We start from the raw sequence: 18359 nt of genomic DNA, 5'->3' as shown, positions 1-18359 counted from the left end.
GAGAATCCTGAGATAATACTGAAAGACAAAGCCAGGGACAAGTATTAATCAAGTTTGGTTTACTCTATGCTGTGCTCCCAATACAGCACTTGTAACTAAAGCCTAGTGAAAACTGTACGATTTGACCAAAGAATAAAAGCATCCACTAGAACACAATTGTTCATGCAGGATAAAGTACATAAATGCTCAAGACCTAGCAGACTTTTTTTAAATGCCTAGTTCAATCTTCTATTATCTTCAAAGGCCACCACTAAACTTGAAATAGCATCACTCAGATTACATCACCCTGAATCACCAACATTTTGACAATTGATCCGAGACAGATTCTGGCACTCAGAAATATAAGCATTTAAACAATTGATCAGACGATTCCCACACTTACATCACAAAAGCACACTTATCTAGTTACAGCTGATCAAGCAGTACTGGTCACCAACTGTCCCAAAGCATATAAACACACTTTTTGTGTGCTTTCAGAGACACAGAGCTCAGTGTCGAGGTTGGGTTGTTCAAACTGTGTCCAACACAGATGCTAACACCTTATTCAGCAGAACCATGAGGTGCATTAATTACTAAAAAACCCCAAATCATTTTGAGAAGGCAACAGAGTTTAAAATAGCCCTTAAATACAGTATAAAGTATAATTCAGTTATGGCCCTCAGCATGACGTTCCCAAGTATTTCTCTTTCCAGCAGTAAGTAGACAGTCCTAAAAAGATGACCTCAGATAGAATCAGTTAAGTTGCTCAGACCATTCAGAGCAAAAATTAGGGTGGCTTTCCAAAAGAAATTTTGTGACATCCCTATTTTCCACTAAGTGTAGAGCATCAAGATGCAAAAACCCCACTATTGTCAATGAAATGCCTTGAAAACTGAAGCACCTATTGCAAACAAAATACATTTGAAAATGCTGAATATGACATGATACACTTGCAGAGAGAAGACTTAGTTCACATAGATTAGAAATCCCCATGACATAAGGAAACAGTCTACATAAGGGAAAATCCCATTATTAAAACTTCTCAAATGAGCGAGTTTCCTCTTCTAACACAAAACAAAAATACGTAAGACACATAAGCAGTTGTTTATATGCTAGAGAAGCATTCAATGGCACAACTACCATTCAGATAGCTTTTCCAAGGCTGCTCCAAACTTCTGTTTGAAGGATTATGTGGACAAGAAGAACATCCAAGTCAACAGCAGGAAAACAGTAAATAGGGCGATACAATACAGAGAACTCAACCTTTTATAGCTTCTGTCCCAAGCTTCATCACTGGTAGCTGAAGAACACTTCAGTTACTGCTTAAGGGGAGAGCAAAAAAAACCTGTGTAGGACAAGAAATGACCTACAGAGTAAACAACAAAATGAACCCAATGTCTTCACAAGTCATCGCACTCCAAAGGGATGATTTCTTTTTTTTGTAGTCTGGACTTATTTTATTCTGTCTTAGAGGCTGCAAAAGTACATCATCAAAATAGCACGTAAAATCAACCAACCTTACCAAAATCTAGGAGCATGTGTCTCCCGAAAACGTATCACAGTGGTGGCTGCTGGGAGACCTCATTGCTGTCGATGACTACCTGAAAGGATGCTGTAGCATGGAGGGTGCTGGTCTCTTCTCCCAAGTAGCAAGTGACAGGACAAGAGGAAATGGCCTCAAGTTGCACCAGAGGAGGTTCTGATTGGATATTAGGAAAAAATTCTTCATGGAAAGGCATGCCAGGCATTGGAACAGGCTGCCCAGGGCAGTGGTGGAATCACCATCCCTGGAGGTGTTTAAAAGGCATTCAGACAGGGTTCTTAGAGACATGGTTTAGTGCTAGAGTTAGGTTAGGTTATAGTTGGACTCAATGATCCTGAGGGTCTCTTCCAACTGAAATGATTCTATGATTCTATTCTATATTAAATAATACAATGCAGTCACTGTAATCATCTTCAAACTACCACAAGAAGAGGAAAAAAAAGGCAAGAAACCTACCTTATCTGGAGACATAACTAACAAGTAAACAACTCAAAATAACACACAATTATACACCACCTACTGGTGGATCTCCTTCTCCTCCTGCTAATACTAGCCTTAAGACTTGTGTTTGGTCCATTTCTTCACTTTTTAGAGATTAGACTTCTACCCACATTCATTTTGCTGGACTTAGCCAAGGTCTTCCAATCTGCTCTGAGAGTAAATATGGAAGTTTTTTCAAAACCTGCTAAGTCAGAATTGAATGTTTCCCCAAATAGGGTACATAACTCCCCCAGATAAGCTCAATGCCTAATATTTATCAACCTTCATTTGAAACCATATCCTCATCTGTGCACACACCTTTCACCACTCTATTAGCTAGTTCAGATAACCACTAAGACACTAAGCATGTTCTTCACTCTGCTACTTCTGATATCAATTTACTTTTAATTTTAAATATTTTAAACTATAAAAGCATGAGCTCTACTTAGTAGTAGTTTATAGAAAATACACAAAAATATGACTAAGGTTCCTCATATGTCAATATTAAAAAAATGCTTTAAACATATTGTTGCCATTTGTCTCTCCAGACAGATTCAAACTCCTTACTCTTGATCCTCAGTTGTGATTACATAAAATCAAGTCAGGCTCAAGCCAAACCTCAGGAAGTCATGACCATCATGTGCTTTTACTATTTCACATAGCATCTTGTTTTCCTTTACTTCACTTCTTCCAATTATCACATCTTCACAGTTGTCAGGCAGACCGTATTTCCAACATCCTTCATGTAGTTGCTTTAGTGAATTTAAAACTAATGAGGATCTACTCTATTCCTTTATGTTTTATTGTTGTGAGAGGTAAATTTAACCTGATAAAACCTACCAGTTTTAATACACAATATTAGTCTAATTTATCTATTTATCTTTATTCTCTTATCTTCATAATTTGGGGGGCGGGGGAGGGGGGGGGGAAGGCACTTCAAACTTTTCTGCCAAAAACTGCAGTGAAGCACTGAGTTCTACAATCAAAAGATGATTCTTTCTGCCTGTCCTTATTATCATATCACCCTTGTTTCAGCTGTTGTCTCCTCCCAGATAAGCAAACCTTTCTATAAAGAATTTGCATGTTTTTCTTCTGAAACAACTATGTAACAACTTCTTGACTGTCCAAGGCTCTCACAGAAAAAATAAGCTTTCTCCCAAGACATATTTTTATTTCTGTCCAGCATATTCTTTACCCTGCCTACCAAGGCATTTGAGACTCTCCTGCTTTCTGTTCATTAAATTTTACTCATTTTGCTAAGCATATAGAGCTGGACAGCATGAAATTATATTCTTCAAGAGGCCCTAATGTGGTACTCCTGAGACCTAGGTTTCCCACAGCCCCAAGTAAACTAGTATCTTTGAAAGGTCTCTGTACTATACTGCCTCTAAAGGTACCAAGATAAACACACCAGGAGCTTTGTACGTCAATTTAGAAGACTACAAAAAAAACATAAGGTATTAAGACTGACTGTTGACAGACTTGGATGTTCATAACCTGTCTGATGAGATAAAGCTGTCCCATTTCCTTCACACACCCCTCCTCAGATCTGCTCTCCCTTAACAGAAGCACTATTCTAGCAAAATATACTTGGCAGCCTGCATGCACTATCAGTTTCTGGTACAATCAGGGAAGATGATGACTCCACATCCAGAGAGAATCCTTTTCATATTTTCTCCTCCCAGTAGTAGTCGAGCGATTTTGGCACTCACACTGCAGTACTATTTCAAAGATTTCTCATTCAAGGGTCAGTAAAAAAAAAAAAAAAGGTAGTCACTCCCACAACTTAAAAAAAGTTGGCAACATAATGCCAGGAAGGATCAGGAAACTATAAAGATTCACCAAAAGCAGTTGTAAGCTCAAAGCAAAAGCATTCAGCTTACAGCACTTTTTCCAGGAACTCTCAAAAAAGAGATGTCAAAAACTAGCTTTATCTAAAGTGAGATTGCAACACTCAAGTCAAGACTCACAAGTTAATAGTCTTAAATTCTATTAGCAGCCTCTTGTCCTTACACCATCCATCTCTAAACAGAAGGCCACTGCACAACATAAAAATATTTCTGAAATGAGTCTTCATCTATGCATAAATGAAACCAACACCTAAATAGAGTTCTGTAGTCTAGTAAGCAGCATGCTGGCAGAGCAAGAGAAACCCTTCAAATCAGCTAAGAGCCTTCCTTCCCAGTAAGTGTTTACATCAGCCCTATTATTTTGGATTTCAATTCTCTAAGGCAAACCTAAACATGGAAGAAGGAGGTAAGAAAATATCTTTATTCATACATAGCACTGCCCTTAAGATCGACTAAACTAGAATATCATTAAAAAACAAGTAGGGCAAGAAATATTCCTGCAGATTCGTCTCCTTATTTATCCAGTGCATTTTCTATCTGATTATGAGAGAAGTCCCTACAATTTCCTTAAGGGGGAACTGCCCATGCAAATTCAAATAAAACTGACACAAAGCTACAGAAGTGGGACAAACTTACATAGCATTAACTAAGCATTTAAATAGTGTTTTCCATTTGAAGTGTAAAATTATTGGCACAATTTTTTATCTAAGAGGAGCTTCCTGTAAGAAATTCCTTTCAGTTCTTCACTTCAAGTAATCCATTTTTTCAGTAGGTAATACTATGTTCCAAGCCTTTAGTCCAAGAACTTCCAATGCACTGAAGAAATCTGGCTTTGGGCTAAACACATGTAAGACAGCAAACACATTCAGCAAAGACAGCCATTTGGGACAGGGAGGATCCTTCTTCAAATCAAGTAAAATATACTCCTTTCTCACTTCACATGTGAAATAGTGGTGACAGGAATGTGATGTATAATGTAAGCAGTATTTGTATGGCCTCTAAACAGAATAAAAATTTCTCACAGGTGGGAGTCATGTACAGTTCAACAACATCCCTACTAGCGCTTCTTGAATTCTAAGCTAGGTACTAATGCAAGAAATCTTTACATTAGCATGTGAAAATTTTTGTACAATGTCCAAAACCATCCTCTTTGAACACATGATATATCTGGACACTCTTTGGTACACAAGTAGGAGAACACAGCTACTTCAGGCGAAGTTGTTCTTTATTTTCACCTGGTTAATATTGGTAAGCAAGGTCCAAAATATAGAGGTTCTCTCTTATAACTGCTCTAACATGACCTATTTTGGCAATCTTAGCTATGCACTCTCAGAACACATTGAACAAATAATAATGTAAGACTCTATAACCATAAAAAGGACTGAATGCAACATGCAAGCAGCCAGTTCCTTATTTCCAGTTCTTCAATTGTGAAAACACATTGGAACTTGTCTGATGTTTTAAATCTAAGCACTTTTTACAGTCAACAGCGGTAAGCCACTGGAAGCTCCTGAGTAGTTTAAGTGCAACTACGTTCCCCACAAGGAGTTACGAAGCCTTGAACCAGAATAAGCCACTTTCTAGATCAAAGTCTCATCCTCCTTTATAAGTGGCTAAATCCATCATTTTCTTCTATGCATAATAACCTAACCAAAAGAACATTGATATAAAGTAACTCTATGTCAAATTTTAATCCAGAATCTGCTGTATCAGGATGCTCTTGTCTCCACTTTCCCAGCTGTAAACCAGACAGTTAACAGTTCTACTTTCAGGTGGGCTGTTCATAATGAATTTGGACTTGGTTCACATCAGATTGAGATCTATGCTAGCATCATGGAAACAAGTTTTCTTTTACAAAGCTCCCAATAATCAGTTACTTTGCTGGCATCTTCAAGTTCATGGACTAAACCCACCAAAATACCTACTCCACTAATTGACAGTAATACCAAACCTAGAATATAACAGAGAACCAGCTGTTAGAAAAGTCTGAAGGAGAAATATATCAACTGAATAAAAACAATGAGAGACTTCTGTGCCCACTATATTATTTTAATATGATTGTTCACTTCTTGTTTCATCTGAAGCTACTTGGAAGATCAACAGAGACGGCAGACTGCACAGTGGAATACACAGCATTTACTGAACACAGTAAACACAGAGGACTGCACAGCATAGCTTAACCAGCTGCCAGCTTGAAATACCTCTAGCTCAACAGTGCTTGTTCACTGGAGTTCAATGCCTCCCATTCCCCATCTCTGCTGGGTCTTCAGAAATAAAAATCACAGATTCAGTTCATCTTAGATTACCAGAATATTTAAGAAATCACAAACATCTGCCCTCCTCAATTCAAGATGTACTTGTAGTAAGAGCCTGATTTTAGCTGAAAACTAACCATAAAGGTTTTCAAGAGTCCAAAACCAAAGAGTCTTTGGCAGTCTTCAGCAGCACAGCTAGACAACACTCACCACCCTGACTGCTGAGGATGAGTTCCCCTTTCAATCCAACACACATGCACCCCCTCCCATAGCAGAACCTCTACTCCACTGCTTGTACTTAAATTTTAGCATACACACAACATAAAGGCATTATTCTACTAAGACAAACAACAAATCTTACAAAATGCTTTGGAAGTTAAAAAAAGTTAAGAAAAATAATTTTAATATGTCCCAAACTGTGTACACAATACTTTTGTTACCACATACATTGCTGAAGTTACTCCCATTAATAAGTATTCCAATGAGTTGGAAAAACTGCATACTCTGTAATATCCATCTCAGGATACCAATGAAAGCCACCACCAAAGACATCTGCCTGTCTTAAAAAGATTTTGGTGATTTTTTAATACATAGAAACAGGGGTTATTTATATTAAGTCCATTGAGAATACTAAGCTTATTTCAAGTCTATTTCACACCAGCAAATGCTAACTAGGTAATACTACTTCAGAGCTTCTTCAATACCAGTAATGTACATGAAATTAATGAAGATAATCTGCAAGCTAATCAAGGCTTTGGTCATTCACTGACATAATTAAGCAATGCTGGGAGAGGACAGCACACAGTAGTTTCAAACCAGAGAAGGAATTAGCATCTATATCAACTCATATAACAAACGCTGTGCTTGGCAGAGTTGTTTCATCAATGCTTGGCTGAAGACAATCTATGAAGTCCAATAAAAGTGAACAAGGCACATCCTGACCTGATGTGACACCTCTGTTCCAGACTGAAAAACTAACCAAATAAAAAAAAAAAACTCCACACAGCTCTTTTCCTTTCCCCCTTGGTACCCACTTCACTACCTTCCAGACAGATCACAGGCCGGTGACCGACTCCAAAGACAGCTGGCAAAACACAAGCAGTGTAAATGCACAGATGGGAATAGCTCAAAGGAAGAGATTCCCCCCTCTTAACAGAGCTAGGTTAGGAGATCAACTAATTATGCCATCCTGTATCCTGAATATCTTTGCAGAATCCAACTTCAGTGCACTTAGTAGCACCTTTCTGAAAACCCACCTCAATTCAAAGACACAAACAAATTTACAGTGATTTTACACATATGTTCCTGTAGAAGCACATATATTTCCCATGCACATGGGCTCCAGAAAAGCCCTTTTGAAAGTTTAGCACATGAAGTTTGCCACTGTATTTATCACTGAGGAGATCCTTCATCAAGCTGATGCTTCACAAAAATACCAGCATGCTGTTATGCCAACTTTCACTTCTGTTAGTGACTGAGATGGACAGAAGGCATATGTTCATCTATCTAGCGGACTGTTAATATGGAAAGCACTCTTTTTCTTTAAACTAGCTTGGTTGTTTGTATTACAATTACCATACCAATGACAACCATGTTTTGTGACTATTTCATGCTAGACGGCATACTATGTGACTCCTTTGCTGCACTGCACTAAGTGACACAAAAGCAGCGATGGTGATACTTAAAAGTATGGCAACATTTTAGGAAAAGACTGCTTTGTTCCTCTTTCTCCCTATCCTCAATACACTGCTTTCAAAAACCTTAACAAATACCAGAGACAAAGAAAAAGAGTCAAGGCTGATTTGATGTCAAGAAGCTTTCCAATTTTAAAACTCTATGTAAAAGAAATTTCTACGCAATTTATCTTTCCAAGACTGTACAAGGTGTTTTCAAACAGAAGATCCAAAGGAACCATCAAGAGGACCACTTATCCCTTTCATGCAAAAATTTGGGTCCTCAAAGATGACACAAGTATATCTTTGACAGGCATTTAAATTAATAGCTCCTGGCTCTTCCCTGTGTCAGCACAAGCTCTTGTGCAACTGTCTGACAAACTGGATCAAGGAACTGATTGAGTGTAAACATGTTTTTTCTGTTGCTGAGCTTTTTTCAACAAGATTTTTTCCCAAGTGGCTGGGAAGAGCAATGAATGTTGGGCTTTTTTTGTTGTTTTGGGGTTTTTGTTTGTTTGGTTGGGGTTTTTTTTGTTGTTGTTTTGTTTTTGTTTGTTGTGGGGTTTTTGGGGGGGAAGGGAGGGGCGGTGCAGCAGTGTGTTGACTGCAACATTCCTAGAAGCATGATTCCTCCGACTTCAGTGGGATTAGTATGCACACTGATACAAAGGCTGAACAACAACAAACACTTAAGAAAAAAGCTAAACTTCATTAAAGCATTGTTCACTGTTCTGTGGAGGAGAACCATTCACACCTGCAGAACAGCATAAAAAGGAAAATTCCACTGGCAAAAAATTTCAGGACAAGACTGAAACAAACAGAGAGGAATACCTAAAGTTTTGAAACTGTAAAGCTCAGACACAGGAAAGCATGTGAGTCACCCAATACCTGCCAGACATAAATGTACTTAAGACCTCCAAATTCTCATTTTAAAAAGTATTTAGTTCTATTCTTGTGTGTGGAAAAACTGGCAGGATAAAAATGACTTTCCTTCTCTTAGCTCTGAACCACTCCCTGCCCTAGAGAGAGGTTTCAGATGTTCTCCTGCTGAGGCTATATTCCACAAAACAGTTCCTGCAAAGAAGGACAGATGTACAGGCTTACAAACAATCACTGTGTTTTCACTAAGTGGAAACAAATCTGAGCCCAAAGACAAGGCAACCTCTCCAGCAGTAGAAAGAATCACAGAATGTTAGGGATTGCAAGGAACCTCAAAAGATCATCTAGTCCAATCCCCCTGCCAGAGCAGGAACACCTAAATGAGGTTACACAGGAAGGCGTCCAGGTGGGTTTTGAATGTCTCCAGAGAAGGAGACTCCACAACCCCCATGGGCAGCCTGTTTCAGCTCTGTCACCCTCACTGAGAAGTTTCTTCTCAAATTTAAGTGGAACCTCTTTTGTTCCAGTTTGCACTCATTATTCCTTGTCCTATCATTGGTTGTTACCTAGAAGAAGTCACATTACTTTGTGAAAGATACCTTTAATTTTAACCTAAAACAATGAATCCAGACACTCAACTTCTTAACTATTTCAAGTTGAGCTAGAGGAGAATGGAAGCCAAAACCCCAAACTGATACCCTAAATAGCAACATTTCATTATACTTCTTAATACTCCAAACTTCTTTTTAGTTTCACTTCTATCATCTGAATAGCTGCATATTTGGACACATTACCCATTCTTGATGATTAACACCACAGAGACCTAATTCAAGCTAAGATATTGTGGAAGGGCAGGAAAACTGGGGGGGGGGGGGGGGGGGGGGGAAACAAACAAACAAACAAGGTTTTGCTTATTTCCTAGAATACACCATTATACTCCTAAGGCTTGAGGATTCAGCTATAATACAGCAGAGGAAAAACACCTGTACATCAAAGACCAGTAATCTGAATTTGTCAAAACCTGTTTTGAGTAACACAAACAAAATCATCATAGTTACAGTATTCAGCCTAAAAGAAAATATTGCAAGCACAAAGATATAATAAAGACATACTGGTTTGGTTTTTTTAAAGACATCGTTTCATTGCTGATTTTTTTTAGCCTGGTACACAACTATTAGCTAACCACACATTAAGGAAGACTTCTTTTTTTTTTCCCCCCTAAATGACCTTATCCAAACTATTTGCTAGCATTAAGTCCTTCCCCCACCTACACACTTAGCATTCTTTGTCAAAAAATCAAAAGTCACTGACATGACAAAAACCCCACACAGCTACAGAAGCTCTACAGTTACAGCACATGTTTATGACACTATTTCAACTTAGTCACCTAAAATACCATACCATTAAGAAACCTGAAGCACATCATTTCAGAAAAAAAAAAAAAGCACAAAGCCTACCAAGGCAGCTACCAATGCTGCCTCAAATAGTCTAATAGAGTATAAAAAAAAATACAGCAATTTGATTATTTAACTCAAAGTGAAAAGGCCTTGTTTCTTTAACTTTGAAAAGAAAGCCTTCTTACTGATCCTGGATATGCAGCATTGACTTTTTCAATTCTTAAATTCAATTTCCAAATCAGCCATATCCTAAACAAGCACAGTAGCTTTGTTTTTAAAATGCAGATAGAGGAAAATAAAACATGCATAATCTCATTTGCCTTCAAATCTGACAGATGAGGAAATTATCTCATCTCCACTAAATCATGATCTAGTAAACAGACTAGAGTTGGACCAAGGGTTGGACTCGATGATCTCTGAGATCTTTTCCAACCCAGTCAATTCTGTGATTCTGTGTAAAGAATTAAATTATTAACATTAAATACTGGGTGTTTGGCTCCTGCCTGCACACAGAAGTTAGATTTATATGGACATTTCCTGAAGAAATATCTGAGGAAGTAAACAAATTGACATGGTACCACCAATACCCAACTCCACTTTCTGACATGGTCATTTTATGCAGGAGACTTCTTAAACCCATATATTCACTAATAACTTCAATTAAGTAGACAAAAAAACCAAACAAACAAACCACAAAACACACTTGTATTCTACAATATGCTAAGTCTAACCAGACATCATCTACTAGCTCTACATACCTAGACTCTTGGTCATGCACATGTAGGCACTAAATCTTGCTTAGCACCTCAACCAGTAACAGTACACTCAATCTCCTAACTAGCATATGAATTCTATTAATGTAAATCTGTAGATAAGAGGCCATATCATCTACAGGGTGATGCCAATAATGACTGAAAGACGGTTAGCAAGGAATGGCAAAGCCAGCCAAATCATTATTCCAGTATTCCAAGCTGATTTTGCTGGAATTTACTCTAGTGAAAAAGGAGGAAGGGATATTAAATATTTTGGGCTAATGCCTCCTGTGGTTAGTTACAGCAGATTTCACTGTTCTGAAATATGGTTGCAGGATTCACCTACCAACAGCCTTCTCAGCCCTGTTAAGTCAGGGGTTTCTGAGAAATATCCTTCACATGTTTCCAGGCAATCTCTAATTCTACTCATCTTCAGATACAGCTAAACTCCTAACAGTTATACTACATCATATAATACTTACCATATCCCTCATGCAAGGTAAACCAAAAAACACTCACTTGAAGGACCTACTTAGTTAAAATATTTTCTCTAAGAGTGGGCTTTGTGTTGGGAGTATACAACATAGAGGTTATTTCTAGTGATGGAAAAGCAGTTTGCCATGAACGCCGCTGTGCCTTATCTGTTTTTCCAGTCATGTCAGTTCAAATGATGTATGGTAAATATTGCTATACCATGTTATACATTGTACTAACTATACATTGATGAGGAAAATTCCAAAATCACCTTAGGTCTTACACATGCTTGCTTTTTACCCTAAAGGATTTTACTATTATTTCTTGTTTTGAAGGGAAGAAAAAATGATACAGGGAAGAAAAAATGATACGGGGAAGAAAAAATGATACGGGGAAAAAACTGTCAGACAAAAATAAAAGAATTACAGCATAAACGAGTCAGAATATGAGACTGTGTGTACCAGGATGTCACACACTAAAAAGGCCAGAGCCCAACTAGTTGCGTATTCTGTCTTGTATTTGAAGACACAAGAAGATGAAAGTAATGGTAGGACAGACCATGTATCATACAGTGGTCAAGCATGACTTACTGGCTCTTTAGCAGAAGCCAAAAGCCTTACTCCAGGATTCTAATTAAGACAGTTGGGATTAAAAAAACCAATAAGTTATAAAATCACATCTTACATTAACACTTAAGCTGTTAAAGTCTTTTACAATTTAAGTATTACAACCATGTGCCTGTGACGTTCTTGAAATCACACCAGTAAGCCCATATTTTCAGATTAACACTTTATATGTGAAGCTAAAATAGTTAAGAGTACCTTCTTCTGCACAAAGAAATTTTCAAGGACCAGTAGCATATTGTTTTATTCATTTCATCTAATTTAGTTTAATTACTAATTCAAATGCAGCTGAAAAAAAACCTGAACTTTTATTTGCAGCAGCCATGATGTCCAAGTAAAACCAAGAAGGCTTAAGAAACAACCAAGAAGTCTAAAAAACATCCTTTGCATAAGGTAGCACTTTCAGGTATGGCTAACATTATTGAGGATTATGTTTAGGAAAGCTCATTTGCATGTCATATGAGAATCCAGTAACAAAATGCACTAGTCAGAAAAAAATGACAGAAATTACATAAGGAAGCACACACAAATCCAAGACTACTCTACATCTAATCATCACAAAACTCTTTGCTCAAGGAGAAAACCAAACCTACAAACTATTAAAATGGATATATTAGGAAAGGCAATTACAAACTTCACTGCCACAGCACACATTCTGTAAATTCAAATACCTGAAATAAGCTTGTAAACAGATTATTATTATACAATTACACCTTTCCATGTTTAATAAGAGAAGTCCTAATGCACCCTAGACATCAGATTTTTAAGGTTCGACTTGCTACTAGGGCTTGCTCTTTATTGAATACAAATGTTGAACAAAATCTGTACATACAAGAACACTATCAAGAAGCCTGCAATATGCATGTTTTTTTATTGGGGCTTGTTCAGAGGAACTGCTAAACCATGTTTTCACAAAAGCCACCACAAAACGACAAAAAACACCACCAATAACAAAACATAAACAAAAAAACCCCACACAGAGAGCAAATAATAAAGTTCTCAAACAATAATAATGTTCTCAAGCTCCATATTATATGTCAACTTTCATTCATCTAACATGCTCCTCCCAGCCCCAGTTTTTTTGCGTGGGGTTTGTGTGGGTTTTTTGATTTGTCTCCTGAAAATCATTCTTTTAAGAAGCTTGGAAGTCTCAACCTTCGACTTGACCAAAGGCACAGTTTCCTTTGTATTTGTTTCACGTATTTTTGTAGTAATAATCAGCTATGATAAATTGGGGGTGGAAGGTAGACTGTACCAAGCCTCACTAAGAAGTAAAAGCATCTTCCCATGAGGGACGCAATGAAAAGACAGGCTCAAGAATACAGTAATCTTCAACAACACTCTTCACACAATTCTGATTTAAGAACAGAGGTGCCCTTTCATCTCAGTCTTAAGCATCTAAGATGTCACTGCCTGAATGCACAGACTCTGTGAGTTATCACCTGATCAAAGTGGCAGTGCAGTCCTATTTAACGATACAGCTCTTCAAACAGTTTATGAGACTACCTCTAGGAAAACAAAACAATTTTGCTTGTTGTACACAATCATTGATAAACTAAGGCCAGAATTCTACCAGGAAGCATGCAAACTGGTATAGATCTTCTAAGGTAATTTTTCTCTTACCTTAAGATCCTTCTTCCTGTGTGCTGAAAAGAGTTGCCATCCTTTTTATTATTGGGCAGTTAATGAAAAGACAATTTGCCATTTACAGACAATACTGGACTGTGCTACCTAGAACGTTGTTTTTTGGCGAACAGTAATTTGCTGCAATTTCAAAAAGCAACCTTGAAAGTTGTCAGGAACACTGTAGCAGGAGCTCATTAAGTTGTTGGTATAAAATTTCAGTTTAGCTGAAATCAATTTCAGTGCTTATGCTTCCACACTGAGACCTAGGAGAGTTTAGAAACTGATCAAGATGAAAATATCTGATTACAACTTTTCATTCCATTCTATCGGCTCAGCAACAACTGAGCCAAACAATGTCTTCACACTTATGGGTTTTTTGTGATTTACAGTCTTTCCAGGTTTTTAACTCCTTTGACTTGTTGCTGCTATACTCTTGAGTTTTAAAAGCTGTCTCATTAGCAGTCAAATCTAGAAGTACTTCACTTGAGACACTAAAGAACTCTTTATGTGTTAAGCACGTAAAGGGCAAAAAGTAGCCTAAGACAAACTGTCTTAAGTTTACAAAGATAATGAACTGAGCAGTTTGGAGGTGTGCCGATTGTGGCTGGCATAGAGGTAATTTTCTTCAGAGTAGCTACTATGGGGCCATGTTTTGGATTTGGACAAAAACACTCTGGATAATACAGAGACGTTTTTATTATTGCTGAGCAATGCTTACACAGTCAAGACCTTTTCTGCTTCTCTCACCACCCCAGCAGTGAGAAGGCGGGAGGTGCACAAGAAGCTGGAAGGGGACATGACCAGTATGGCTGACCTCAACTGATCAAAGGGATATTCCACACAAGATGACATGACGGTCAGCAATAAAAGCTGGGGGAAGAAGGAGGAAGGACAGGATATTCAAAGTTACGGCATTTGTCTTACCAAGTGACTGTTACTCACTGCGGAGCCCTGCTTTCCTGTAGATGGCTGAACACCTGCCTGCCCATGTGAAGTAGAGAATTAATTCCTTGCTTTGTTTGCATGCACATGCACAGCTTTTGCTTTACCTATTAAACTGTTTTTATCTCAATCCACAATTTTTTTCACTTTTACACTTCTGATTCTCTCCCTCATTGCAATGGGGGGGAAATCAGCAAGCAGCTCTGTTGGGGCTTAGTTACCATGACAGACAGAACACAATCTTATGCTGTGTTTCCACAATAGTTTCCATTTACAGAAAAACAAAAAAATTTGTGTGTTTTTAATTTTGTGTGCCTTCCAGCTTGCAATCCAACTGCTGAAAGCTATACAGGCTATGCATATGTCAAGTTGGAACTAAAAAAAAAAAAAAAAAAAAAAAAAAAAATCTCCACACAAAAATTCCACAGCAGAAGCACAAACTATTTTTCTCTCAAGCTTATAAAAGCCAAAATTAAACATCAGGTTGCTTTCAGACAAGGAAAACTCCCTTTCACTGAGAACACTCAGAACACATTTCCTTCCCAGGAGCCACTGGGAACTACTTTGAAGTTAGCTCCTCCACACCATTAATCAGACCATCCTCATGTTCACATTCCTGAAAACTGTGATTTCAGCTGTGCCTATTCCACTAAGCTGCATCATTTCATCCTGGTCAGTGGAAGACTAGAACAGTTTTTATGAGCAACCTGAACGATCAAGAAAAAGAATTATTATTAAATGAAGCACATAGCATACATTTCACATATCCTGAACTTAATTAACTCAATTAACAGTAACTTCTTTATCAATTAGTTAACCCTGCTTAATATGTAATTGCAGACCATCCAGACTAGGAAAGCATTCACTTGCTATGAGTAAGAGAAAAACGGCAGGGAAGCTTCCAGATGCCAAAACTGCCTTCCCAACTATTAGTATCTAAACCACATATCATTCCATCGAACACAAGTTCAGTGTTCTTTTGCCACACCATGACATTCTAATGATCAACTTTTTTTCATTCTGCATTTCTTAAAGCATATTAAATAGGTATCTATAGCTACATATGGCACAGCACACAAGCCAAGGTGCACATTGCCTACAATTACACATATTCCTCAGCTGTCTCTGTGTTTCTCATCATGCCATACACAATACCATTCAAAAGCCACCAGTATAAGGTACCATTTGGAAGAGTGGATATGGACAAGAAAATAATCTGCACAAGATTTTGCCTAAAAGTTGCACTTTACACAAATTCTGTTGAAGGTTGCTCTCACATACAACTCACCTCAATGCTTAACTGTCAACTAATGCATCTGCTAAATCATTAGAGGGCCTTCATCCCTTCGCAACACACTGCCACAGCAAAACTCAACAGACTCTATTCAAGAGTAACAGAGTTCTTCAGGTATCTGCACGACTGCTATATGGCACAGTCCAAGACGTACGTGACCATGGCTGCCCATCTTACAAGTCCTACACTTCAAATACTTTTACCTAAATGATAGTATTCTCTTCCCTAAAAATAAATATTACAGAAACAAAACAGCAGGCATAACTACTTGTTAATTGAGACGTGCTCACTTTGTGCAATCTTTCTGACCAAAGTTGGATAAAACACTTCTTGCATCAACTGCAGCAGAAATAAAACGCAGAGTGCTTCTTAACCATGGAAAAACCTGTCACCACCATAGCCCAGCCCTTTCCTAAAACTATCAGACTCTTCCTTCTCTTTCTTCCTGCTCTTTTTAATTTCTAACACAAAAGTAGATATACCACTTAAAAGCTGAACTACTTAGAAATGAAATTAAAAGAAAAGCTTACAAGCTTGAAGTAGACTTTTTTTAAGGACACTATTCAAAAAAGGTAGAAGTAAATATTCAGCTTAGAAAGTTACAGAATTAAAACTATCTCAGCAAAGCAACTGTGTGACTATATATGCAAATAAGAAAAGGGCTTCAAGTCTCTATAGGCCTTTTCCAGCAATCCCTACCTGAAAAACCTAACAGAGAGAGCAAGTGAACAATGCTTCCTTCAACATTGCAATGAAACAGTGCCATCAGGTTCAGAGAATGCATTGGGTGACAGCAAAATGCCCAAGACTCTAAGGCAGCGTTGGCTTCAGCTGCAAATTCACCTGCCTTTATTCAAGATGATCTATTCCCATGATTCAGAGAGCAAACAGCTTTCTAGCAACACACCCAGAGCTCAGGCCTATCTCCAAAGCTGGTGTTCCAGGCTCATTCCCCATGATCAAGCCCTCCTGCTCCCAGTTTTGCTCCCAATTAAAATATGGCACATATAGGTACAAAACACAACTTTGAGGGGCACCCTTCAGCACAGCCCAGCAAAAACTACACGACTAAAACCAGAGACAAGGCCATTGCCTGCAGAGGCTCCTAGGGAGCCTCCACCAAGCCCCGGGGCAACCCCGAATCCTTTCCACAGCCCACCAAATGGACACCCCCCTCCTCTCCTCCCCCCCGCAGGACACAAGGTGAGGCGGTGCAGGCGGGCACTGGCAACGGCTCCCGCCGCCTTTGCCGAGACGGGGGGCAGGCCATAGCCTCCCACCAGGCCAAGTTGGGCAGCGGCACCCCACTGTGCCCGAGTGCCTGCTTGCTGGTCCCGCCCCGCCACGAGGCCGCCCCGGGGCGGCGCGGTGCTGCCCCCTTCCTGCCTCTGCGGCAGATCCCCGCGGGAGGCGGGGGCGGAGGAAGCGGGAGCAGGGAGGAATTATGAAACCGGATCAGTAGGGCAACCCCCAGGACCTCCGTCCGCCCTCACACTCCCACCCAGCGGCCAGGCGGCGCAGCCTCCCCTCCGCAGCCTTCCCACGGCCCCCGGGAGACCCGTTCTCCCCATTCCCGGGGGCGCCCGTCCCCGCGGTACCTCAGAGACCTCCTCTTCTTCTTCTTCCTCCTCATCTTCCTCCTCCTCCTCCTCCTCCTCCTCCTCGCTGCCGTTGTTGCTGCTCTCGCTGCCGCCGCCGCCGCTCTCGCTGCTGCTGGCCGGCCGGCCCGCCCGCCCACTCCGCTTCGCCTTCGTCGGCACCTTCTTTCTCAGCAGCAGGTCGTACACCCTCACTAGCCCCCGAGGCGCCGCCGCCCCAGGCGGGCACGACGGCGTCGAGATGCCTGCGCCACCGTTCAGCCCCTCAGGGGGACCGGGCCCCGCCGTGGCGCTCCCAGCGTCGCCGCCGTCACCACCTCCCTCCGCCGCCACCGCTGCCGCGCCGGCCGCCTTCTCCATGACCGCCGATCCGCCTCGCTCAGAGCCGGCGGTCCGGTCGGGAAACAGGACGAGGCACTCGGGGCCGCCGCCGCTGTCTCGGTCACCTCTAGCGCCGGCGCCGCGCCACCTCTCGCGATACTTGTCGCCGTCGCCGCCGCCTTCAACAGCGATGGGCGCCTCTCGTGCTGCAACGGGCGCCGCTGCCTCGCGGGCGCCTCTGCCTCGCGCCCGCCCCTCCCCGCGCCGCCACCCGGCTCGCGCGGCTTCAGCCCAGCGCACTCTCAGTCTCCCACCCCGCCTTCCCCGACTCGCGCCCGCTCCGGCGCGGCTCCCTCCTGGCAGCGACCCCTTCCGTGCGTGCCTCAGTCACTGCGCCGGAAGTGCCAATAACGTCATCACCCGCCGCATCGGCACCGTGCGGCCGTTTCTTTTCTCGCCACCGCCTTCGCCACGCCCCCAGCGCGGGCAGTCTCGCGCCGCGCTCTCTCCCCATCCCCCCCCCCGCGCGTGCGCGCGTTTCGGCAGTTCTGTCAGGGGCACAACTGTGAGGACACGTGGGCGCGCGACGCGGCGGCAGTTGGCGGGGTGGCAATGAGCAGGTTGGTGGCGATCTACCCTTCCCGCAGGGCTGTCGCTGCTGCCGAGGGAAAGA

The 18359-nt window shown here is 40.8% G+C and overlaps 1 protein-coding gene across 4 annotated transcripts in view; it reads right to left on the bottom strand.

Moving 5' to 3' along the window:
* The window catches only part of ANKRD17 (ankyrin repeat domain 17), a 97566-nt gene extending 79630 nt beyond the window's left edge, over window positions 1-17936 (bottom strand). For all 4 annotated transcript variants that reach the window (XM_080343132.1, XM_080343134.1, XM_080343135.1 and 1 more), the window contains exon 1: window positions 17366-17936. In XM_080343132.1, the coding sequence (XP_080199258.1) occupies window positions 17366-17725 (360 nt within the window). In that variant the 5' untranslated portion in view covers window positions 17726-17936. The remainder of the gene's footprint in view (window positions 1-17365) is intronic.
* Between the last annotated feature and the right edge of the window lie 423 nt (window positions 17937-18359).

The sequence above is a fragment of the Nesoenas mayeri genome, assembly GCF_963082525.1.
Source record: "Nesoenas mayeri genome assembly, chromosome: 4".
Taxonomy (NCBI): domain Eukaryota; kingdom Metazoa; phylum Chordata; class Aves; order Columbiformes; family Columbidae; genus Nesoenas; species Nesoenas mayeri.
Note: the sequence above shows the minus strand (reverse complement) of the source record. Positions and strands in the feature narration are given on the sequence as shown.